Raw genomic sequence first — 27,157 nt, forward strand, 5'->3', positions numbered from 1 at the left:
AATATATTAGTGGATTGTTAATATAATTACCTTAATTAAGCTGCACCATTTAAATGAATAAAGTATGCAGGGTTAGTAGCATATTTCTTTCAAAATTTTCAAGTTTTTTTTCAAGGTTTAAAATCATCTTTTTCAAGGTTCATTCTTAGATTAATTTTAAAGGATACATAAATGAAACTGAATGTAAACACAAGTTTATACTTACTATTACTTCATACGAGGAACATATCTTGCAAATTTAAAAAAAAACCCCAAAACATGAAGTCAAGATTACGATCATTGACATAATTCTAATTAATACTAAATATCCTACATCTGGGCATTGGAATAATTAAGTCACTGAACTATGTTCATTTTACTCTGTCTACACTAAACTATTTACTAAGTCCAAAATATTTTAGAGTGAAGTTCTTGTAGCTTGTCCTCAAGCTGTTTTTCAAGAGCTCTAAGTTCAGCGATTTTGTCCTTAAGACTTTTCCTCAAACTATATGATGTTGTGATAAAGGAAATTTTCCTGTGGGTCTCTTCTTTCAATGCACAGTCATCAGCAGTCATCACTGTCTCCATGTCAAATTCAGTACCTGCTTTCTTCTTCATCCACTTCATAACACACAGAAAAGTAACAAAGCTATTTGTTTTTTGTATTATCACTTATTTAAAAACAGTGTCTGGATATTTAACTATTTCATATTAGATATATTAATAAATTCTCCTATCTCAGCTGTAGTCTATATTTTTAGATTCATTGTGTTCATTTCACTTATTGTCTGTCCTATTTCCACCCAGTCGAAATACAGAACCGGACTGAACTAATTTCATAATTAAGACTATACACAGTTACTATTTTAAAACTTGAATCTTTGTGTTCACACACTTCTTTCATCAAAAATGATTTCATACTGAAGACTTCTTGTTTTGCCATATTAGCTGCCATTATGAGCTTGGTGATTTTTCCAGCTGCATGTGACTGTAAAGCACTGTCTCCCATTGCATGCAAATCAATTTCCTTCTGGCATAATTGGCATTTTGCAAAGCTCTCTGAGAAAGATCTCATAATCAAAACTTTATATTTTTCATTGTCTAGCCACCGAGGTTAAAATTGGCAGCCAGCCATTTTGAAGTACAAATGATTCAAATTTACGGATAGTCTTGTCAGTCAGCGGTCTACTACAATGACTTGCATATCTTCAGCTGTAGACGTGTTTGCAGTGTCCACAGTGTGTAGAGCTGTCTGGAATGTCCTGAGTATCTAGGGTAACTAGAGTGACCAGAGTGTTCAAAGTTATCTGAGTGATCGGGGTCGATGTGGTGCAAGCTGTAAAGCCAACCAAAGGAATTAACCGTAGCAGCCATGAAACTGAACTGTAGCAGCAGTGGAGCTGAAATAAAGTGTGCTGATGACGGAGTACATCTCTTTACATATAATCAATTAGCTATTGGGTAATTTTGGGGTTCGTAAACTCATCGTATCTTTTGGGACTGTAAAGATAAGTTGTATATCTGTCCTTTTTTATCACCATAATTTCACTGAGTGAATTCATTTTACTACGTGAGTACAATTCTACATTGTTTACTAGCTTAGTAAACTATATCCATCTTTACATAGTGAAATCGTTGTGAACCATTCACCCTGTGTCTTTGTATTTGGTAAAGTAATTTATCTGTATTTTTCATTATTAAGTCTGTGCGTTCTTATGTTAATTAAATCCAATATTTGGATTATATATACATGCACATATTCATAATTAATTGCTCATTCAAATCATTCATTATTAAACATTGTATTTATATCATCGCCAAAAGTGTTCTGTGGTGAATCAGGAAATCCCACCTGGTTATCTTGTTACAAATGATTCAAATTTAACCACGGCTACATCTGGGCTTTGTACAACCGGAGGTTCAAAATGTATGAGTGCACAGTGGCCAGTTGTGGAAATTTCCCTCCCCCCACAAACTTAGGGAGAGAACTTCTTTTTTCCTTTTCTTTTTTGTTTAAATCTGTAAAATGAAAACTATTTAATAATTCCCTTCATTTTCAACAATATCCAGCCTTTTCAAGGTACTCATACAATATTTTGAATTTTCAAGGTATTTTCAAGACCTTGAGGGACAAATTTTGAAAGGATGGATATAAATTTAGCTTTAAATATTTTATCTTTGACATTTTTCAGTATGACATCCGATATGCTGCTGATGAAATCTATGCAAGCAGTTCTGTTGATGTGATCAATTCCAAGTTCAGCTCCATTTTTAATTTGAACCTCACAAATCCAGTCTTAAAATAGTTTTTCCTGCAAACAATCCGCTGGTTTTACCTCAGCTGAGGGGTATCCCTTATGCAAATAACAAGATGCTACCGTTCTTCGTTGGGTTCAAGCCAAGGAAACTCCTGCAACCAAGAATCTCTTAACTCCCATTTGCTTTTATTATTGTATTCCCTGTCAGACAAGTTTAGTTTCAGCCCATTTTGTTGAATTTTCACCATCTGGCCCTACCTTTATAAGGAAACAAACCATGCACCTGCTTTCCTTGGAAAATTCATCATAGTAGCGCATAGTAGTTTCAAGGAGCCCAGTGATTGGTTCAAAACAACAGATACCTCAGGAAAGCCCTAAACCCCAGCCAATGAAATTCATTCTGATGTCACCATCAAAAGATATGACCTAAACCAGTACTGTCTGCTTCTATTGGTTATATCCATAGAAGCTTTCGCTGGTTCCAGTCCTAATCGATAAATTTCAGCATTCACTATGTAAATATACAATGGAACTTGCTGTTAAATATGAATGGTGCTTGTGTAAACATAACTGACAAAATGGTATCTACTGCCCTTTCAAAATGCAGGCCACAATTTACCTGTCCACAGACAAGTAACCTTGCAAAAGTTGCTCAAAAAAATAAGAACAAATTTCCGACTTGGACAATATGGACAACGGATTTCTGCAAACCTGAGTATATGCCCTCATTACCTCCCAGCTAACCAGAAGTGTATCTACAGCCCATGCCAGTGGGGTCAACAAAAAACGAAAATGAAATGTCAAGCATCAGATGGCGCAACGGGCATGGACCTGATGCATGGTTCCTGGAGGGAAAATAATTAAGCCGGAACAAATGAGTCTGAGAAGAATGTGTCAGACTTGTATATTACCTAATATTGGGAGTACCCATGATGGTATTCTTCTACTGAGAGGTAAGGAGATTGGTCTGCCCCTTGCATAAGTACGAAACGGCAAGCAAACTGTTCAACATTATCAGGACCATGTTTGGTGGTATTGTTCCATATGGAAAATGACTTTCATTTCCATGAAGTCGATATGAAGAGCTTTCTCTTGAAGAATCCCCATACCACTGACTATCACAGGTGGAGAAGTAAACTGGCATTGTAACATGTCAAACCCTGTACTGAGTAGGCCAAGAGACTGAGAAACCTCCTTACCTAAATAATGCCTTGTCTGATGACTGCTCTGATGTACAAATTATATTTCTGATGCGTTTGGGAGAAAGACACCACAATAATAAGTGTTAAGAGTTCCATATCTAGATGGACAAAATATTGAGACGGGATGGGGTCCGATTTCTCTACAATGTGGGAAGTAAGGTTGTTCATGTTGTAAACGAAAAACCAGATGGTGCTGTAGTGTGCCATTCAGGAGCACCTGCCTTCTCTGTGGAGGACGTCCTGAAATGTGATATGAATTGGTTTAACATATTACTTAAGGTCCCAACTTCCATGTCTTGGTTGATGCCTTCTATGATACATGAATGATTCTTCCAAGGCATTTGGGAGAAAGATGTTAATCATCATGGGTTCTATATCTAGATGGACAAAAGGACAAGGTCTGACTTTTCTACACTGATTATTCAGAACAAAATGAGGAAAGTAAGGTTGGTAATGTGGTGAACCAAAATACTGAATATTTTTGTTGAGTGAAATGCATGAATGTCACCATCTCTGCAGCAGACATTCTGTATTCCTAAGTGAATGCTCAGGGGCATAGATTGGGACTATAAATTGGTATACTGAAGTACGTGTTGGACATGTCAGAACTGACAGCATACATCTATATTGCCAATTGCCATTGGACTTCATATCAAGAAATCCAACTTTGTGTGGTTATCGTAATATCTACACCACACTTTGTGAGGCTTTCATACCATCTACACCACACTTTGTGTGGTTTTTATACCATCTACACCACACTTTACATGCAGAAAGCCCACTTTGTGTGGTTTCTGCACCATCTACACCACACTTTGTGTGGTTTTTGTACCATCTACACCATACTTTGTGGTTTTCATACCATTTACACCACACTTTACATGCAGAAAGCCCACTTTGTATGGTTTTTGTACCATCTACACCACATTTTGTGTGGCTTTCGTACCATCTACACCACATGTGTCAAACTCAAGGCCCACGGGCCACATCAGGCCCGGCGTACAATTATATCTGGCCCAAGAGAGAATTTCAGGCAAAAGTATTTTGTAAAGGCCCTGCGATATAAAGTACAAATCAAATTCCCTAATTAGCAGCCTTGCCGAACATCCAGCTCTGACAAATTGGCATAAGAGTGAAAATGGGTATGCCAATGATTTTTTATTATTAAAACTTTTTTCTGTTTTAATTTATATTAAGGTTTAAAAAAGGTTTAATTTTCCGCTTATTGATTGTTTATCCTGTTCGGCCCGCAACCTTACATGTGATTTGAGTTTTGGCCTGCTGAGCGATTGAGTTTGACACCCCTGATCTACACCATACTTTGTGTGGTTTTGCATCATCTACAACACACTTTACATGCAGAAAGCCCACTTTGTATGGTTTTTGTACCATCTACATCACATTCTGTGTGGTTTTCATACATCTACACCACACTTTGTGTGGTTTTTGCATCATCTACACCACATTTTACATGCAGAAAGCCCACTTTGTATGGTTTTCGTACCATCTACATCACATTTTGTGTGGTTTTCGAACCATCTACACCACACTTTACAAGCAGAAAGCCCACTTTGTATGGTTTTCGTACCATCTACACCACACTTTGTGTGGTTTTTGTACCATCTACACCACACTTTACATGCAGAAAAGCAGGATCTTGTGTAAAAATATCCTACTTCATGAGATGGCTTGGGAGTCCACTTTATCAACATGCAGACAAGGCATATGTGGATAAAATATCTCTGAGTGTAACTTTTTACCAGTGGGTTGAGAAAGTTACATGCAACTGACTTGCAATATAGAAGCTCTTGTGTTACTGTGATTACAAATGCTCCAAGACAATGCACAGTAAATTTTGCAATCTTGACTAATTGTAGCAAGGTTCTGAATGACCACATTTATCATTGTCTAAATTTACCAAGGTGCTGACTTTGTAGTTAGAATTGATTGAAGGTGGAGGATTTCATTCCAACGGAGACTAGATTTCATGTAGTTTTCATCTTTCCCATTGTTGTTGTTGTTGTTGTGGGGTTTAATGCCATTTTTCAGCACACAATAGGCTATACATGGCGGCCAGTATTAATGGTGGAGGAAAAACCCTAGAAAACCCCGGGAAGAACCACCGACTCACGAGAAGCTACTGGCAAGCTTTCTCACATACCCACATTGGCCGAATCCTTCCCATTGTTGTATCATTAAGTTCTTTTGCTTCAGCGCTGTAATCAACCAGGAAATGATGCTGAAGTATCATCAGCATGCTTCGTCATTTTGACTAATGGATAAGCCATTGGTAGTGATCACATTATAGAATGCTAGTCCAGCATGGCTGGTTTGGCTTGGTTGGACAACTGGAATGATTGGTCCAGTCAATAGGTCAGTCGGCTATCCAGTCACAGATAACAGATTCATACATACAAAACTCATTCATATGGCTAAACCGGTTGGCAGTCAGAATGACATACCTGTCTACTGGATACACAGATACATTTTGCCACTGCTTCTGCATGGGGTTGCTCAAGGACACTTGACTTTACAAATGAGACCAATCAACGATTCTACCACATTCATGGATGCATTATATTCTGGTGTTGTTTTATGTCATCATGATAGGTGGGGAATAGAGGAGGCATCTCACATCATCCATGAGACTAATCAACAATTTAACGTTACTCATTGTTTTGGTGATATTCTGAATCTTCATGAGTCTGGAGAGGACATTTTGATACCAGCCATGAGACTAATCAATGATTCTACTGTATTCGTGGATATGTTATGTTCTGGTGCAGTTTCTGGTGGAGAGGAAATCTCAACATCCCCCAAGAAAGTGATCAATTTTTTGGATGTGAGGTTTACATTAAGATGCACTTGAGCATTCTCATTTCTGCAACCCCTGAGCTGCTTTTTCAAAACATGGACCACATGTTTTCATAACAACTGTCCACACATTACATATGTATGCCAAATAGCAATAGGTTATGCTCCAAAACCTTAAATCATTTACACTTCTTGTACTTGGTTGTCATCTCTGTAATGCAGAAGAGGTACAACTAAGTGTAAAATAATGTAAATCACATTATCAATACAACTTAAAAGTGTATTAGTTGATAGGTACAGTGCCTGAAAATTTCTTCAGTGAAAATAAATGTTACTAATCAAAATAATATGTGACAATAACCAACAGTATGTCAACTGCAAAAATATCAATAAATTTACCATTTACATACAAAATAGTATTGTATGCACAATATAAAACAATCATTCTGAATTATTGGACCACTGAAAAAGAATGGATGAATAAATTTAAGTCATAGAAGTTATCAAATTTAGTTTTGTCTGGAAGATATCTTAGCATGTTATGGAGATAGTAAAAACTGGTTTAAACAAGGTATAACTGTAGCCACATAGCAAATTGAAAGGGAGATAATTTGTAAGAGTTGCTTCTCCTTGTGTGTGTGCGTGTGTCTATGAATATTTTATAGATATATATATATACATACACACCTCTCCCTCGATAACTCGCTCACATCGGGGTCCAAAAACATTCGACAGCACTATAAGTGAGGAGCGAGTTATCAAGGGACTTATAAAGGGATCAATGTAATGGCAAAAGGGGTGGGTGGGTTGGCAGATTATAGTGTTGAATACTCAATTTATAATCATTTAACTGTGAATAAATATCTCTTCATAATGGTGTACTTTGTTTATTTTTCCTCATAAAGCAACATTAATTTCTGGATAAATTACAGTATATTGAGGAGATCATCAAAAACATTATTATACATGGTTTCCGTTCGCTTAACACGTGTACCACTTCACATATTGTGTACTAATCACTAATTTGTGTGCTGAATTGGATACATTCTAGTTTTATTGTTTGATCCAAATTAGATGCTTGTTTTTTAATACAAAAGATCGACACACTTTTCGAGAAACATTATCGATTGAACGAACGATAGGTAGATTTGATTGTGGTAAAAGTAAAATGAAAAAAAAGCTGAAGGGTTAATCATTACCAATATGAATTTAATGGGTCCTCAAATTTAAAACAATGCACATTTGAACACGATAATACTTGCAGTTTGTGACATGCTTGACAAATATAACTTCACATTTTGAAAAAAAATCAGATAATTTTTTGTGTGTTACTCCTTGATTTCTCTACCGCCAAGCAAAATTCCGCAGATTTCTCAACTGTATGATCTTTACATAGTCAACATTTTGGGTCTCCAGCCACCGTATAAAAATGTGAAACCTTTTTCGATTGGTCAAATAAAATGAATTCTGATAATGGTAGTGACCACAAGAACTTATGCTCAGATTTGCATGCCTTTGAATTTTTTCTTTGTACCTCCATTGCTTGATTTGATACAAAAGACAATCAAAGTGATAAAACAACGCAGGTCTCTTTTAATTTATTTTTTTAATGCAACAAACACTTCCCCAAGTTGCTGATCAAAACAAAGCTGGAATGTAATTAGGCTCTCACAGATGTACTCATGGGTTTCTAAGTGACGGTCAATTGACTCTTTTCATAGTTTTCATAGAATAGAATATATTGCGATTATAATGTTTACAATGAAACGGAATTAAAGGATTAGAACGTGACTTTCACACAGCGAGACATTTAACTGGTGTTTATTTCATTCTATGTTGTCACCTGTTATCATTTACCAGAAGTTTTCATTGATTGCTATTTATCTTTAAAAAACTTACATATGATATCTTATTTAGAACTTGCAAATTTCACAATATGGATTCTATCTTTATGGGCATTAATCACCAACTTCAATGATAAAACAAGCGGTTTAATTGACCTATTCTTATCATAATTTTTTCACATTCAGCTATTTAAAAAAATTTTCTTTGGAAAAAATCAGGAGCCATGCTGGACACCGAGTTATAAGCAGGATCGCGAGTTATCTGGGTGCGAGTTCTCGAGGGAGTGGTGTAGAAAGATGTCTTTCCATGAGGACTCGATTTGGAAGTAGAAAAGAAAGTTATCCTAATGTAATGTGATTAGGTAATGTGTGACAGATAAATAAGAGTCCCTCAAAGTTCTACTGTCCAATTTTTTCTCCATGAATTCAAGATATTACCATTAATTCCATTTAACTGTTGAGTGTTGAAACCATTTCAAATATTTTTGAGTGACAAGATTTTCATAATAGCAACTATGGCTGCCATATTGGATGCAAGATTGGCACAAATTAAACATGAATCAAAGAATTCTGGTGAAAACCCTATGTCAATAAATCCAACAGGAAGAATAACAAAAGTTTCAAGTAGACCACCATGAGGCCATATAAGGCACATTATTTATGTAGGAAAAACTAAAGGACTTGGAGCAATTTACCAGGCTACTTTTACTTTACACTTGGCTTCTTAAGAAACCACACCTGTATCCCTGTTGGTGGAAGTCACCCTATGCCTATTTCTGCAACTGACCCAATGGAAGGCCTTGAACTAGTCATCACAAGAAGTTTACTGGTAAAAACCATATGATGATACTGTTTTCATTTAGAAGGAATAGTGATAAGTACATTTCAAGATGACCGTCAGAATGGATGACAACTCAACATCATTTTCGTTTAGGACCAACTAGACATAAAACTCTTGTTTGGAAACTCCATTATTGATATGACCATCCATCTAGGAGAAGTAGATGTAACAAGATTTTCAAGATGTTCAAGGGACAGTTTTCATTTAGAAAAACCAGATATCACAAAAAGTCTTTTCGGTGAAGATCTCATGTCAATACAACTTTCCATGACTTTCCATTTGGATGGAGTAATTATACAACTTTTAGATGGCTTCACAGATTGACACCATTGTTATTTAGGACCAGCAGTATCATCAGATGAATGTTTATGTAATTTTCATGATAATCCTCCTAGTAGTTTAGTAGAAGTACTGATAACAGACTTGAAACAATGCTTTGATGGTTGATGAACCGAATAACAGGCCATTCCGTAAGCTTGTCTATGAACAGAAAAGTTAAAAAAAGAACAAAAACAATTTTAGTAAGATTTCATGACTGATATGAACCATGAATTTAAAGACTGAATGGAAATAAACAGACCCTTTCTTAATCCACAAATGAAATAGACACCTTGCCTAACCCATAAATGGAAATAATTGGACCGCTTCCCAGCCTCAAAATTTTGTGAATGCTGTTGAAAATAACTAAATTCAAAGTATGTGATTTATAAGATAGTAACCAACATCATTCCTGGATGCTTCTTTCAGGTCCTCATATTTTTTTAACTTAATGCTGTTTTTTGAAAGCAAATGAAACTTCTTTATATTGAAAACACATGTTAAGTTCTGTAACCTGGTCTCCTCTGCAATTTGGCCAAATAATGTGGTACCAATAAGATGTTACTAATACGAACTGAACCTGTAAACACAGGACACTCTATAAAATGGACACAGTTTCTGCTCTTGATGTTATCCGGTTTAGGAAAGTTACATTTTTTAAACAGAATTTCTTTAAGCATTACAATGTCAAGTCCAGATTCTTTTTATTCACAGATATATAAATAAACTTTACGGATGGAATAAAAAATATCATGTATACCCATGTATAAATCAAGACTCACTCATGAGTCCAACTGCAAACTACACAGACCCAGATCTGCTGTCACATAATATGCTGGCAGATCTGAGTCTGTCCAATTTGTTTGGAGTAATCAGTACAACAAACAGCATCGACACTGATCTGCAGATGCATGATGCTGAAGCAGATCAGGATCTTTGTTGTTTTTGCAGTTTGACTTGACTTGTGAGTATACACAGTACAAATTAAGCACAATTGCCAACAACACAGACCTTGATCTAATGTCACAGAATGAGCCATCAAATCAGGGTTTATTTTTAATTATCAATCCAGAACTGACCTAGATTTGCAAGCACATAGCTGGATCTATACATTTTGCAGGTGGATCAAACCTATAAGTGAGTCTATATGAATAATGGTAAAACCTTTTGTTATGTTGCCTTGTTAACAACATTCTATCTGTGGTGTATATCACATCACTGGAATCGTCATCTGCTGGGCTATGTGCGTCCTCATCTGTGGAAGGTTCTGTGTAGTGTGTCCAGCGGCTGTGCTGAAATGTCATTTTTAATTAGCATGATTATGCAGAGTCTAAGGATTAGATTTTGAAAATTGCAAGCAGTTTCTTCATTTTCAAGATATGTGTCCTTTGAGCAAGTGGCTTTTAAAACTGCCATGATACCATCCTTGACATCTGGATAATAATTAACATAAATCTATTATTATTACATCGTTTCATGTTCCATTAAACTGGTATTAAAACTTTATTAGGGTTGAAAATTTAACTCATGTAGCAAGGATGGACAAACAAAACTTAATTTCCCTATTTCAAATTCATAAAATATCTGGAAGTCAGCAATTGATAGGTTTGGTGCTGGAAGTAGCTGTCTGTTGATAATATTTTGCATTGAATGTCTTAATTGCCCCATAATTTTTCAACTTCCTTGCCACCAATGATAATTCTGACATAATCTGAAAACAAAACTATCACTGTATAATGTATTAATATTTTATTATGGGTCTATAATGTATTAACAAAATTAATAATGAGGACTTTGTATAGTGCCTAATCTTTAGAAGCTCTAAGCACCTTACAACATTAGACAACACCTGTAAAATAAAAAACATCTATAATGATGATTAAAAAAACAAACGCAATGAAATTAGCAAACATAAAAACATGCTGAAAATATTTATGGTAAGAAACATTATTAGGTCTTTAAGTTTGTTCTTGCAGTCGAAACAGGCAAGTTTTAAGAGCACTCTTAAATGGGATCACTGTGTCTTTGTGTCTCAATTTAGTGGACAATTCGTTCCATGTTGCAGGGCCCTGGTATGCAAAAGAACGCTGTCCATATGACTTCGTTTTCATAGCGGGAATAATGAGTATACGATTGTCAGAAGAGAAGCGTAAGTATCTTGCTGGTGTGTATACATGGGTGAGGTCGGATATGTATGTTGGACTGGAGCACAGAGAACAAATTTTGTGTTTGATTCAGGATCAAATGGATAGCCAGTGTAGGGTACAGAGCAGCGGGTAGGTGTGCTCTGATCGTGGTATTCTAAGTATGATGTTGTACAGTGGAGTAGAGCAATGGGCAGCATGTGTAAAAGAAGGCTGTTTTACAGTAGAGTAGCGCTAGGGTTAGCATGTTTAAAAAAAGGCTGATGTGCAGTGGAGTAAAGCAAGGGTTAGCATGTATAAAACAAGGCTGTTGTACAGTGGAGTAGAGCTAGGGTTAGCATGTATAAAGCAAGGCTGTTGTATAGTAGAGTAGAGCTATGGTTAGCATGTATAAAACATGGCTTTTGTACACTGGAGTAGAGCTAGCATATATAAAACACGGATGTTGTACAGTAGAGTAGAGCAATGGGTAGCATGTATAAAATACGGCCATTATACAGTAGAGTAGAGCAATGGGTAGCATGTATAAAACAATGCTGTTGTACAGTAGAGCAATGGGCAGCATGTATAAAACATGGCTGTTTTACAGTAGAGTAGAGCTAGGGTAAGCATGTATAAAACAATCATGTTGTACAGTGGAGTAGAGTAAGGGACTGCATATATAAAAAAGACTGTTGTACAGTGGAGTAGAGCAATCGGCAGCATGTAAAAAGCATGGCTGTTGTACAGTAGAGTAGAGCTAGGGTTAGCATGTATAAAACAATGCTGTTGTACAGTGGAGCAGAGCAAGGGACTGCGTGTATAAAATAAGATTGTTGTACAGTGGAGTAGAGCAATGGGCAGCATGTATAAAACAAGGCTGTTGTACAGTAGATTAGAGCTAGCTTTAGTATGTATAAAACATGGCTGTTGTACAGTAGAGTAGAGCAATGGGTAGTATGTATAAAACAAGGCTGTTGTATTGTAGAGTAGAGCAATGGGTTAGCATGTATAAAACATGTCTGTTGTACAGTGGAGTAGAGCTAGCATGTATAAAACATGGCTGCTGTACAGAAGAGTATAGCAATTGGTAGCATGTATAAAACAATGCTGTTTTACAGCAGAGTAGAGCAATGGGCAGCATGTATAAAACATGGCTTTTGTACAGTAGAGTAGTGCTAGGGTTAGCATGTATAAAACAATGCTGTTGTACAGTTGAGCAGAGCAAGACACTGCATGTATAAAATAAGACTTTTACAGTGGATAAGAGCAATGGGCAGCATGTATAAAACAAGGTTGTTGTACAGTAGAGTAGAGCTAGGGTTAGCATGTATGAAACGAGGCTGTTGTACAATAGAGTAGAGCTAGGGTTAGCATGTATAAAACAAGGCTGTTGTACAGTAGAGTAGAGCTAGGGTATGCATGTATAAAACAAGACTGTTGAACAGTGGAGTAGAGCAATGAGCAGCATGTATAAAACAAGGCTGTTGTGTGCGTGTGTGTGATTTAGATTTGTAATGTAGCTTAACAATTTTTCAGTAATATTGCTATGATGTCTGCAGTGTGGCAGTATATAACACTGGGGCATCAAGTCGCAGACATGTAGCACAATGTCCCACCTAGTCACATTATCCTGACACCAAGCAAACCAGTCCTCACACTATCCTCTTAATGCTGAGGGCCAAGTGAGACAGCTGTAAGTACCATTTTCATAAGTCTTTTGTATGACTCAGCCAGAATTCGAACGGGCAACCTCCTGCATCTGTAATGGCTGCTCTAACCACTAGGCCACCAGAGCGGTCCAAGGCTGTTGTACAGTGGAGTAGAACAAGGGGCAGCATGTACAAAACAAGGCCCCACCACATGTATATGTATTTGACTGTGACATGTGCATGCACTCCCACCTCTGTACTAACTGTGACCTGTGCAAACAGCACCATTCTCAGTATTTTACTGTGACCTGAGAAAACACGCTGATCACCCATATTTGGGACCTGCACAAGCACTCCCATCCTTTTTATTTGACTGTGACTTGTGCAAATACTCTTATTCCCTGTATCAGACTGTGACCTGTGCAAATAACCCCATCCCCTGTATTTGACTGTGACCTGTGCATAAACCCCATTCCCTGTATTTGATTGTGACCTGTGCAAAATCCCTATTCTCTGTATTTGACTGTGACCTGTGCAAACACCCCCATCACTTGTATTTGACTGTGATCTGTGCAAACACCCCAATCACCTGTATCTGACTGTGACCTGTGCTGTGCAAGCACTCCCATTCCCTGTATTTGAATGAAAAAATTTAACATAAAAATTAACAAGCAGAGATAGTACCAAGTATAAAAAAATGTGTATGGTGAAATTTCGGTAGTTCATTATTTACCCAAAGGCATATATACCAGTCACTTTCACCTTGCTCTACTCTATATTAAAATCAAATTTTCATAGAAGTTCCCCCTCTAGTTGTACAAACATTACTCTGTTGACTGTTTCTGAGCTTAATCTGTTCTTTTATATGAGTAGGAGTATAGTTGTTCTTAAAACTCCTTTGCAGTCTGATGTATTGAAGGGGCAAATGCAAAACTAACTTAGCATGATTGAACAAGTTGGGAAACTGTTATTTATGGATCTTTAGCTGAATTTCCAGTTTATAGGTATTGTCTCATGGAAATCTCTGCTCCAAAATGCATGTGATCTGATGACTCCAAAATGCATGTGATCTGATGACTCCAAAATGCATGTGATCTGATGACTCCAAAATGCATGTTATCCAATGATTACAAATGCATGTGATCCAATTAGGGCCTAACCGAGTAGATAATTTTCACCGAGTACCGAATCCGAGTATTTGGATGTACTTTTTTGCCAGATCCAGGCACGAACCAAGTAGTAGTTGTCAACCCTTTCTTGAATGATGGCTTTCACTGACAAATACATGTCAGGTATTATAGTATGAGAAAAGTGCATGGCCGAAGGGAGCTTATATCGTGGTTCCAGCACCTTCATGAGTCGAGTGAAGCCAATATCTTCAACCAAACAAAATGGTTGCATATCAACTGCTATCATTTCTTCTATTGATTTAGTTATTGCATGCTTGCATGAATCATTTTGTCCAAATGGTGTCATTTTCTCTATAAAGTAATCGAAGTTACCTTGCTTTGAGTGTTTCCTCTTTAAATCTTCTTCATCATCTCTCTTTCTTTTGTGGCTCTCTGTGGATCTGGTGTATTCGTCATACTCAGAGTGATGGAAGGATCGAAGGTGATTTATTAGAGCTGAAGTTCCATATGAACGAGCTTTTTTGCCGCCTCGTGTTAGCCTTTCATTGCAGACATCACAACTTGCCTTCGATTCATCCACAGCATTTATAGTGAAAAAGTTCCAAATCTTGCTACTTAATTTTGGAGTGGACATTTTTCTATGAGTATTTTAATATTCATATATTTATTATTTATTAATTTTATTTTGAATACATAATAATTAAATTTTGTTAAGATTTTTTTATAAATGGCATCTCTACACTCAAATATTTACCGGAAGCAAAAAAGTTATGCCACCTGGGGAATGCTAGTGAAATTACTAAAGGAAATTGAGTTAAATAAATTATCATCAATCATGATTCATGAAGTCCAATAGAATGTTAACTGTTTGTGTAATTATAATTTATTTTTAACTACATTATTATGTATTAAAAAACTTTTTTTGAAAAGTTCGATATTTATTGAATTATTTTACTTGTAACCATTTGTTCACGTATTATTTGCTGAGGCGAATACTTCCGAATAGTACCGAAAAATGGGATATTTGGCCAAAGCGAATGTCCGAGGCGATTTCCGGTTAGGTCCTAGATCCAATGTCTCCAAAATGCATGTGATGTGATGACTCCAAGATGCATGTGACCTGATGACTCCAAAATGCATGTTATCCGATGATTACAAATGCATATGATCTGATGACTCCAAAATGCATGTTATCCAATGATTACACATGCATGTAATCTGATGACTCCAAAATGCATGTGACCCAATGACTCCAAAATGCATGTTATCCAATGATTACAAATGCATGTGATCCAATGTCTCCAAAATGCATGTGATGTGATGACTCCAAAATGCACGTGATCTCATGATTCCAAAATGCATGGGATCTGATGACTTCAAAATGCATGTGATCTGATGACTCCAAAATTTCCATGCTGGTGTTTTATTATAATCGTATCTACTGTAACAGCAAGACTTCTGAAACTTCGCAAAATATTTTTGTTTCTTTGGTGGTTAATCTAATATAGCATCTGACACTATTTTAGAAGTACATCTGATTGGTGAGAAATTCTACTCTATCCTTCACTTTCTTCATCCACATTGAACAATCATGCAAGCACTGACTTAGAGCTGAAAAATAACCAGAGGATAATTTTCAATTCAGCCATGCTTGACTATAATCTCACCTTCTTGGAACAGACCAAAGTTCACCACATATGCATCAACATGAGAAACCCGATGGTACACACGATTTTATGTTATAAATAATGAGTAGCATTTCCAAGCTATCTGTATCTGCCTACTTTAGATGGGCAATGGCACTTTACATGGGCAATGGCACTTTGATGGGCAATAGCACTCTGATGGGCAATGGCACTTTAGATGGGCAATGGCACTTTGATGGGCAATGGCACTCTGATGGGCAATGGCACTCTGCTGGGCAATGGCACTTTGATGGGTAATGGCACTTAGACAATGGCACTTTGATGGGCAATGGCACTTAGATGGGCAATGGCACTTTGATTAAACAAGCATCATTACTTTCAATCATTTTCTTTTTTTAAAATTTTTGTATATTTATCTTGACAGTTAAATAATAACTATATACTGCAGAGTACATTTTTATATGAATGACTGAATTAATTTGTGTGAGTTCTTTAACATTACTACTTTCTGTGTACTTACATGATCTTGCATCACTGAATGTAGAATCTTAAAACTGACATCAGCATTGCTGGAAAGGTGACACCAATGTCCCACCATGCTGTTCACGGTGACACAAATGCTGAACTGCAACAGCATAACAAACAAAATACACCATGACTATGCCATACCTTATTTTTGCCATCAGCATAGCTTTCAGGCTCGTTATAACAGTCTTGGTGTTTTGAGCTGGAAAGGAGTGGGGCTGCATGAAGACACTGAACCAGTTCATTTTTAGCTGTCTCAAGCCCTCCTCTGATCATGTTCAACTGCTGTACATGATGTCGGCAGTATGCTCCACTTCCCTGTGCATATACCTGAATTTTAAAAAAATCATGAGTATAGAAATTATTTTCTAACCTTGAGTTTAGATGCCGATTCATAACACCAGAAACATGCTAGGCATATCTTAAGTCTGACGAAACCCAGATCCAGCAACTCCGTCAAAAAGTAGGGATAAAAGTAGGTTTAATTTTAGAGAAAACTAGTATGTAAATTTCTTATCTTCATAAACTTGAATAATTCTTTCCTCTTACCTACACACTAGGTGTCCCTTTAATCCAGGTTGACTTCTTCATAAACACACAGCTCCACATTACAGAGGTAATTTGAATTTGCTTTCAAGCAGAATGTGTAATTAATTTTTTACATAAAATTAAACAAGTTTCCCCCAAAGGTACTGATGCTGGGTGAAAAGAATGTGTCAGAATTCAAGATAAGACAAAAAGTTCTCTAAAAAGAAACTGAATAAATTAATCAAATGAAGCAAATGTGAAGACCTTGATAAGCTTAATGCAATACATACATCTACTGACTCAAAGAACAAGAAACAAAATAAAGAAATCAACTGATCTGAAAAACTAGTTTGCAGCTAAAAGAGTGCAGTGTCATAGAAAACAATTGCACAGCCACTGAAAAATAATTTCTTCCCAATGTGATCTCATGCAGCTGATAATTTAATCTACATAAATTATAAAATAATGATGTAATTTTCATTTTTCTTTCGATTCTTTTGAAACTGAGGGAATTGTTAGTTTATTGGGCTAAGCGACCAAATTATCGGCAAATCAAAACACGTCAAACAAAAGAAAGCCAGTATGATCAATTAGCAGTGTTGTAAGCCGTTTTGATCATAACGAGTGGCTTGCTATGATTTTAATCCAGCGAGTCAATGTAATTAAATTAATGAAAGGTACTTTACTGACATCAGTGTTGGTTTCCTTTATGAACTGATTAAATGACAGTAATGATTCTTTAATTTATAACTGATTATACAGATGATTAACTTCCTTATGCAATATTGTGTTTGAAGAGAAACTATTACGCTAATTAATGAGCTGTTTCAGCTCGTATTTAAAAGAGAAAATTGATGTCATGATCACTTTAGAAGTAGTTGTCAAGCAAGCTGATAGTTACTCTGTAGATAAAATGAGTTTGCTAAATTATTTTCGCAAGGAAAGTAATAATGGCAATTCGGAGAAGGTAAATTTGTCTGAAAATGGAGGGATAAAATGTAAGATGATACTGAGTGTGCGGTAGCTATTTCTCCAAAGAGATATAAGCAACAATCCGTGATGGCAAAAAATGTCAAATATGACACTAGCCAGCATGTGCAGAAAATCAGTGAAGTCAGAGTTGCCGACACCCCACTAGGAAAGGCCCTTTCAAAACTAAATGAGACTGAAATGAGAAAAATGAGAGCTCTCTTTAACACAGCCTACACCCTAGCCCATTATGGAAAACCATTTTCTGATATGGAAATCATGTGTGCACTCCAGGAGAAGAACGGTGTTGAACTTGGCGTGAATTATAAGAACAGATTCAGGGCAAGAGACTTTGTTCTATCAATCGGTCAAGTCTTGCGAGAAGAAGTTAGGGAAAGACTGAATTCCAGTAAATTCTTTTCCATTCTTGCTAAAGGAAGTACTGATGCTACCATATCGGAGCAAGAAATTGTGCATGTAAGATACCAGGACAATGGAAAACTGAAAACCTCATTTGTCAGCATTGAGGAGTTGAAATCAGCTGATGCCTTGGGAGTAAAGGAAGGCACTGAAATGGGTTTGGAGAAAGTGGGTCTTACTTTGGCTGATCTTAGTGATGTTACTAGCAGGAAACCAACCACTGTATGTGCCAATTTTGATGGTGCCAATGTGATGCAGGGATTAAAAAGTGGAACTATGAAATATTTATTAAACTGTGCTCCATGGATATTTCCTATGCATTGTGTTACTCACAAGTTAGAACTTGCAGCTATGGATGCCGTCAAAGCTAGTATATATCTGAATAAGTTTGAGGAGACTGTAAAGGGGATTTTCCTGTTTTATCACTACAGCCCCAAGAGATGACAAGAAGTGAAGGCAATTTCAGATATACTTGACATGCCCTTGGCTCACGTGAGTGGTATAAAGCAGGTTTGTACCTTTATGCACATATTGTATATACAATTAAATTTTACATTTGTTTGAAAATTATGGATTAATTTGTGTTATTATATGACATACTTTGTCTTGAATGAGCTTGAAATTTAATGTGAGTATTATTTTATTCTTATAGATTTACCTTTGATCTAATAATTCTTGATAATTAAATATTTGATGTGGACTAACTTGTTCTTTATTACACTCTTAGAAAATGGATGATTATGAGGAGGAGGAGATGAAATAAAAGATTAATGATGGGTTAATTGACAAAGGACAAAAATAACATTGAAATTATTTTTCTGTTTTGTTGTATTTATTAGATCTGTCTTTGCTTTCATATCATAGGTGAGATGGTAAGCGAGCAAAACAAAAGCATTAAATGCCCTTAAGACCAGCCTGACTGTCATTCGAAGTCATCTGGAACGTGTTGCTTCAAAAGGGTCCTCTGACAAATCTGCCAGAGCAAAGGGCTACATCCGGGAGATTTCTTCAGTGAAGTTTGTGTTGATGCTGCATGCTATGTGTGACATCTTAGAGATTACATCATCCTTGTCCAGGGTGTTTCAGAAGGACAACCTGCTGGTGACAGAGGTCTGCTATGAAGTAGAAGCTCACATTCTTAGACTGGAAGCTCTAAAGCATGAACATGAACCAATGATGAAGGTATTAAATATGTTAGCTTACTACACCACTCCCTCAATAACTTGCGCCCGAATAACTCGCGATCCTGCTTATAACACGGTGTCTGGTGTGGCTCCTGATTTTTTTCCAAAGAATATATATTTTAAACATCTTTAAAATATGCTGAACGTGAAAAGATTACAATAAGGATTGGTAAATTAAACCATGATACATTGCTCGTTTTATCATCAAAAATGGTGATTAATGCCCGCAAAGATAGAATCCATATTGTGAAATTTGCAAGTTCTAAATAAGATATCATATATTATGAAAGTTTTCTTATGATAAATAGTTGTCAATACATAGTAAATAAAGCCAGATGAAACAGTGATCAATGAAAACTTCTGGTAAATGCTAATAGGTGAAAACAGAGAATGAAATAAACACCAATTAAATGCCTTGCTATGTGAAAGTCACATTCTAATCCTTTAGATCCGTTTCAATGTAAACATTACAATTGCAACAGGAAGTGTGTTTTTTCATCAAAAAATCAATTGAAAGAGACCTGTGTTGTTTTATCACTTTAAATATGCCTTTTGTATCAAATCAAGTAAGGGAGGTACAAAGAAAAAATTCATAGGCATGAAAATCTGAGGATAATTTATTGTGGCCACTACCGTTATCAAAATTCATTTTATTTGACCAATCAAAATGGTTTCACATTTTTATACGGTGGCTGGAGACACAAAATGTTGACTATGTAAAGATCATACAGTTTAGAAATCTGCATGATTTTGCTCGGCGGCAGGAATAACACAAAAACATTAACAGATTTTTTTTTAAAATGTGAAGTTACCACCATGTTGGCTAATTCTGCACGTCGGGTAGTTCTGCGCAAAGATATGTCATTTCTGTAAACATTGAATCATGTGTTACTTTTGTTCAAAAATCAATTTTGTATCAAGAAAGAATGATCATACTTTAATTAAGGAAAGTGATATAAAGAGTACAAATATATCCTGCATTTTGACTCGAAATGCATAAGAAAATGTGATTTCTAAATGTCAACATGAAGACCCACTCCATGACCTTCTTGAACAGGTGACCCAGAAAATCTGATTTACAATGTATCTTTTAGAATCATACAAATAAATACATTATATACAAGAGGGAAATGTTGTTGTTCTAGGGTTTAACGCCATTTTTCAGCACAAGATAGGCTATACATGGCAGCCAGTATAACTGGCGGAGGAATGACCCTGGAAAACCCAGGGAAGAACCACCGACCCACGAGAAGCTACTGGCAGGCTTTCCCACGTACCCATGCTAGTCGAGCCTTGGACTTGAACCCACGCAGACAGGTGAGATGGCAGTGATCCGGAACGGTGAGAGCTTAGACCACTCAACCACTCGGGGCCCCAAGAGGGAAATGTATACCTTAAAACAATACTGCATTTCAATCCAAGTTTCCAATTTTGCAAGAAATTGTCCCACATGTACAAAATCGTCTGCTACCCAACATGTCAACTTGCCACTAGAACATAAATTCTCAAGAAATTCACCGGCGTATAGTCTGTTTGTAAATTCTTTAGTAATTTTTTTCACCATCAGTAAGATATTGTAAACACACTACATACTATTCATTGTTGTTTCTCTTCCACATACTAGCTTATTTTTTTATAAAACGTTGAACTTTACTAACATCTTTTACAAGATCGGTTTGGTTTGCTTAATATCTCATGGTTTGTTGGAATTTGTACCTTGAATTTTGTAAAACTAGCTATAAACCTGACCTAATTACTCAACTGAACTGCTGACAGAAACAGTCCAAAATAATGTATTTCATTTCTATAGCTCGATGGATAAATATTACATCTTTTCAAAGATATCGCATGTCAGGAAAACACCAGGGGGGTGTATTAATATTATTTTGAACAGAATATTCTGGTGACAATTGCCTCTTTTCAAATGGTAAGCATGGCTGTATTTTATTTTCGTCAATTGGTTGAATTCGGTATGCATTTTGCTTCAGTATTTGAGTGCGCAGAAATGTCTGACAGCATTGTATATTTGTCAAGCGTGTCACAAACTGCAAGTATTATCGTGTTCCAATTTACGTTGTTTTAAATTTGTTGTTGTTGTAGGGTTTAACGCCATTTTTCAGCACAGGACAGGCTATACATGGCAGCCAGTATTAATATTGGAGGAAGAACCCGGGAAAACCACGGAAAGAACTACCGACTCATGAAAAGCTACTGGCAAACTTTCTCACATAACCACATTGGCTGAATCCGAGACTTGAACCCACGCATACACAGGTGAGATGGCAGTGATCCATAACAGAAAGCGCTTTAGACCACACGACCACTCAGGGCCCCTTTTAAAATTGTAGACCTGTTAAATTCATGTTGGTAGTGAATAACCCTTGTGATTTTTTTTTTTATTTTACTTCTCCCACAGTCAAATCTATCGTTGATTCGTTTATCCATTCGGAATGTTTCTCGAAAAAAGCGTTGATCTTTTGTATTAAAAAAACCCTGTATAATTTGGATCAAACAATAAAACTAAAATATATCCAATTCAACAGACAAATTAGTGACATAGTACACAATGTGTGAAGTGGTACACATGCTAGGTGAACGGAAACCAGGTGGACCTGCTCTATATACTGTAATTTATCCTGAAAATAATGTTGCTCAATGAGGAAAAAATAAACAAAGTACACCGTTATAAAGAGATATTTATTCACAGTTAATCTCAGCACGATTATCAACTGAGTATTCAACACTACAACCTGCCCCCCCCCCCGGCCTTTGTGTTGACCCCTTTATTAGTTTTGGCTTTTTTTATAGGGCCCTCGACATCTCGCGCCTCACTTATAGTGCGGTCTATGTTTTTGGACCCTGATGTGCATGAGTTATCGAGGGATAAGTGTATTTGTATTTTCCATTGACTTCATAAGAAGTTTAGTTTACTGAACCAATTAAAACTTATTCACTGACAGCTGTCAAATATTTTGAATGCTTTTTATGTTTTATTTTCTGTAACATATTATAAAATATTATTAAGTTCGATTATATGGTAGGAATTCATCTCAAGTTTTGAATCCACCAGTAAGACAAACAAGACCATGGATTTGAAAGGGGAAATGCCCAATCCAGCATGTGTGACTGATATCACTGATGACATGATAAGCTACATTGACAAGTGGTGAGTATAAGTAAAGATTCAAAACTTTCTTTAAAAAAGGCAAATATACTGATCATCCCTGAACTTTATTCCTAGTAATTAAACATGAATTACTGCTTTAATGGAATTTTCTTTTATTTCAAGTTTTATTTTTCAGTTTTGGAAACTTCAATGAAGAACCTTTGAGATGCTTTAGAGTATTTGACTACAAGCACTTTCCTCATGAGAGGGCAGCTCTGATGAAATATGGGAGGGAAGACTTGCAGGTTCTTCTTAATCATTCTTGAAGTGATTTTCAAACAGGAAGACCATCATGCCATTCACGAACAGTATCTGGAGTTCAAAGCAAAGATGAGGGCATACAAGCAGTCACCAGACCCACCTGTTGAAATTCTTGGAACACCCTTAGTAAATACTCCACCTAGCCTCAGTCAATTATGCAGACTATTAGAAATCAAGTTTGTAATAAGCCCATCCACTGCTGAGTGTGAACAAGGATTTAGTTCAATGAACTTAATCAAGACTTCTTTAAGGAATTCCTTAAACCAAGAGAGTTTACAAATGCTAATGAACATTTCTCCAAATGGATCAGAGCTTGAGGACTTTAACCCAGACACAGCTATCAACTGCTGGCTTAGTGCTGGTGCAGGTGGCAGACATATACATGGACATATTTTCAAATCCATCAGCTAAAACATATATACATGAACCTGAAGAAACCAAATGTATATCAACCAATGTTTTTGAAAAATTAAATTCTTTTAAGAAATAATTATGTTGTATATTATTTCGTTTTTTTTTTTTTTTATGGATTAAGTACATATGTCTCAATCTGGGCAAGTGATTATCATTTTGGGACCAGTGAAAAGTAAGGTGGGACTAGTGAAGAGTAAGGTGGGACTAGTGAATAGTAAGGTGGGACTAGTGAATTTTCTGAAACCACTTGTCCTGGACTAGTGGTTAAAAAAAAATTGCCCAGCCCTGGTGGATGACTAAAAAACATTTAAAGTGTCTTCCCTGGGTCCCAATTATGTTTAACTGGAACAAGTCGTTAACATGCTTTGGCATAAACCTTCAAATAATGGAAAACCTATTTATTACATTTATGAATCTTTTTTCATTGGTTAAAGTACATATTTCATCTCTTCATGGAGAACACAGGTTTATAATGGACTATATTTTGTGACTCAATAACCATCTTTTATAAATTGGTTTCATTTTACATGCATTGATACCTTTTTTCCAGTAATGCACATCTTTGGCGATTTTTTCAAATTGTACCTTTATAATTGACTGTTTTTCTCCACATAGTTTGCAGTTCCACTTCTTGCTTTTCTTCACTTGATGAACTTGGAAGGTGTTGCAATTGAAACAGCGAATTACATTAAACTCTTGTGACATCCTGTTTCCTGTGGCTCAATGAAGATTATCTACAGCACCCAAAAGACAAAAACAAAATTAAATATTAAATGAAACAAAGGATTTAAACGAAAACTTTTAAATTATGACATCACAAAACAACTGCATGATGTACATGTAAACTAAGCTAAGGAAATAAACACTATTAAGCTTTCAATATGTTTACAAAATTGTGGCTGTGTATTTTCTTACACTGAATTCTGTTTCTTCTTTTGCACTCTCTTTTGTTGTTCCTTTAATTAAAACTTGGTAATAAGTGTAAATATAAAAACTTTAGAAATAAACAGGTTATATCAAGATACATTTCCCTGTCAACAAGTATAAAAAAATGACATTGCTTGACTTCTGCTATTTAAAAAATATGTGTGAAAACCTATCATCTAAATTGTATGCACCTAGAACCTGCCTTCTTCTACTGAAACTTTACTGCTGGATGGTATGAATGTATGTTGAGTGTTGTTGTTGTTGGGTTTAACGCCATTTTTCAGCACACGACAGGCTATGTATGGTGGCCAGTATTAATGGTGGAGGAAGAACGTGGGAAAACCCCGGGAAGAACCACAGACCCACGAGAAGCTACTGGCAAGCTTTCTCACATACCCACACTGGCCGAATCCTAGACTCGAACCCACGCAGAGAGAGGTAAGATGGCAGTGATCCGTAATGGAGAGCGCTTTAGACCACTCGGGGCCCCTATGTTCAGTGTAACTGTATGGTTAACATTACAGCTGGATTGTGTGAATGTAAACAGCAACTGTACAGATGCTAGTTAGAGCTGGGTAGTCTGTATATATGTATTGATAGCAGCTACAAATCAGCTGGGTGGTCTAAATGTATGTGTCAAGAACAACTGTACCATGGCAACTTACACTTGGGTGGTCTGAATGTATGTATGAAGAACAATCATACAACTCTGCATGTTTGTGTGAATAGCAACTGTACAGCTGAAACTTGCAGCCGAGTTGTCTGAATATTTGTCTGCCATTTAAATAGGAGTTTAACAGCTACTGAATTGGTTTTTTGTTGTAGGGTTTAATGACATTTTTCAGCACCAGTATAAATGCTGGAGGAAGAACCTGGGAAAATCCCGGAAAGAACCACCAATCCACGAGAAGCTATTGGCAAGCTTTCTCACATACCCACATTGGCAGAGCCCGAGACTCTAAGCAACACAAATAGGTGAGACGGCAGTGAGCTGTAATGGTGAGCGATTTAGACCACTCGGCCATTCAGTTGTAAAATGCATACATGCAAAACAAATTATAGCATAAATTCAAATCCAGTGGTCAGGAATCGATTCAGTCCAACCAGATCTTGGTGTGTGGGCTGGGACTTTGTCCTTCAACATGGAGGTGTTCTCATTCTTGCTGACATCAGATTAGAACTTGTAAATCAATGAAAAAAATGACTAAGCTTTGTGCATTTTTTTTATATGCTTAATGCCTTCTGGCTGGTAAAAGGGTACAAACAAGCCGATTGTTGTGAGATTACTGAAGCAGGATGGAAATATCAAAAGGTTAGGCACGTCTACCCTGATATTGATGTTGCTTGGGTTCATATCAATATCTAGTCCTACATGTAAGACATAGCACTTGTTGATTTTGTTTAGGTGCTAAAACACAATTATCAGCATCAGGTCTTACATGTAGGAATAGGTAGTCAACATACGTCTTAAGGTACATCGTATCGTTGCTTGTAATTTATCCATCAGTCATACATGTATTATTATATAGTACATGTATGACTGATATTTAAATTATAAACAACGGTACGAACCCCATATTTTTTGTTTGCCTGACGTTACTCTAACGACTAACTATAATAAGTTCCGTGACCTACAACTTTCAAATTGGCGGCGACATGGGATACAACTTTACATCTTTTCCTGCTTCTCGCAGTATAGCTGTTCCGGATCTCGTTTCAGACTATAAATCGGCCGGTAAAACTGCACAAGAGCGTTGTTCTATTTTATTTTCATTTATCAGTAGCTAAAATTAAAAGCCTCGATATTACGCGTTTTCTCAAATTTTCTCCTCGTGTACATTATCTTACTTTAAATAATCACGAAAATATGGAGCGTTTTGTCAGTGGTAGATTTTGGGATCCAAAGCGAATTGTACCCATAATTTACAGGTCACTAATTAAAAGTATAATTTTGATACAATTCGCATGAAAATGATTTTTTCCCCCAAATAGTTTTCATTTCTAAATAGGATAGGGTCTTGTTGAAACTATTAAAAAGGATGAAAAACAGGTGGAATTTTGTGAATCCTTTTATTGAAAACTACCAAACCAGCTTGCAACTACATATCCACAACACACAGAAAAGACCAAAATAGTGTCGTTGACTTCATCCAACAGGTCCGAATGGGGATTGGTGGGGTGGGGTAAAGGATTTCCGGACCCTCCAGGCTAAAAAAGCAAGCGAAAAATCCCACCCCCATACATACAGACAAACGTACAGTCACTTGTCACTTGAAATTTGACCATCATTTTGTTGTATCGCACGTTTATTAGGCATTATGCGCACTTTGAGTTTGCTTTGGTACCATATCGAGAAAGCCAGGTTTGAACCCAACCCCAAACACCCTCCCCAAAAAATGTTGACCTGATCCCTGTTAGGTCTTCTCAATGTCAGATCGAGAATTAAAGATATTAATAACACAGATGTATTTTAATTATTAATAGTTCTTACATACTCATATTTTCAATTTATTACTTTTTAAATGTGATACGCATCATTGAAAATGTAGCTGTTAAGACTGGATAATTACTACCCCTGTTTAGTTCCAGCAGAGTTATCTCTTTAAATTCAATGACATAGTTGGTTCTGTCCTTGCGATATTGACAATTTAGCGTTGCACTTTATGACAGTGCGCGGCGCGGATGTTGTAGTGTGATAAATTACGAAACGTTTATATTTGAGACTATGGAAAAACTGGTATCGTACTACCTAAACAGAAGACAAACACGGTATGGTACAAGTACTGAGCGAGCACAGTACTTGCACCGGACCGTGTTTGTTCATTTCAATTTGCCTGTAGTACTCTTCTTTTTCCGTACGGTTTAGTACCATTACACACAAATAGGTTTCCTAGTTTCTCGTGGCGAGATCTTATAAAACTGTATAACTTAAGCATTCGAAAGTTTTCTTATTGGT

At 36.4% G+C, this 27,157-nt stretch overlaps 2 protein-coding genes across 3 annotated transcripts in view; one reads left to right on the forward strand and one right to left on the reverse strand.

Moving 5' to 3' along the window:
- Positions 1-25,883, reverse strand: part of LOC149783161 (uncharacterized) — a 28,781-nt gene extending 2,898 nt beyond the window's left edge. Inside the window, exons 1-4 of one of the 2 annotated variants that reach the window (XM_089931400.1) lie at positions 25,837-25,883; positions 23,860-24,008; positions 16,477-16,662; positions 10,421-10,548 (exon numbers count right to left, since the gene is read on the reverse strand). In XM_089931400.1, coding sequence (XP_089787526.1) covers positions 10,421-10,548; positions 16,477-16,662; positions 23,860-23,979 — 434 coding nt within the window. In that variant the 5' untranslated portion in view covers positions 23,980-24,008; positions 25,837-25,883. Of the gene's footprint in view, positions 1-10,420; positions 10,549-16,476; positions 16,663-23,859; positions 24,009-25,773 lie in introns of both variants that reach the window. The other variant, XM_089931401.1, reaches the window with a different exon arrangement.
- Positions 16,679-18,782, forward strand: LOC149783162 (zinc finger protein 862-like). Its single transcript, XM_089931402.1, has one exon. The coding sequence runs from the start codon at positions 17,920-17,922 to the stop codon at positions 18,691-18,693; it is 774 nt and encodes a 257-aa protein (XP_089787528.1). The 5' UTR covers positions 16,679-17,919; the 3' UTR covers positions 18,694-18,782.
- Positions 25,884-27,157: the final 1,274 nt, after the last annotated feature.

Source organism: Sinohyriopsis cumingii, chromosome 14 (genome assembly GCF_028554795.1).
Source record: "Sinohyriopsis cumingii isolate HCF-2022 chromosome 14, ASM2855479v2, whole genome shotgun sequence".
Lineage (NCBI taxonomy): Eukaryota > Metazoa > Mollusca > Bivalvia > Unionida > Unionidae > Sinohyriopsis > Sinohyriopsis cumingii.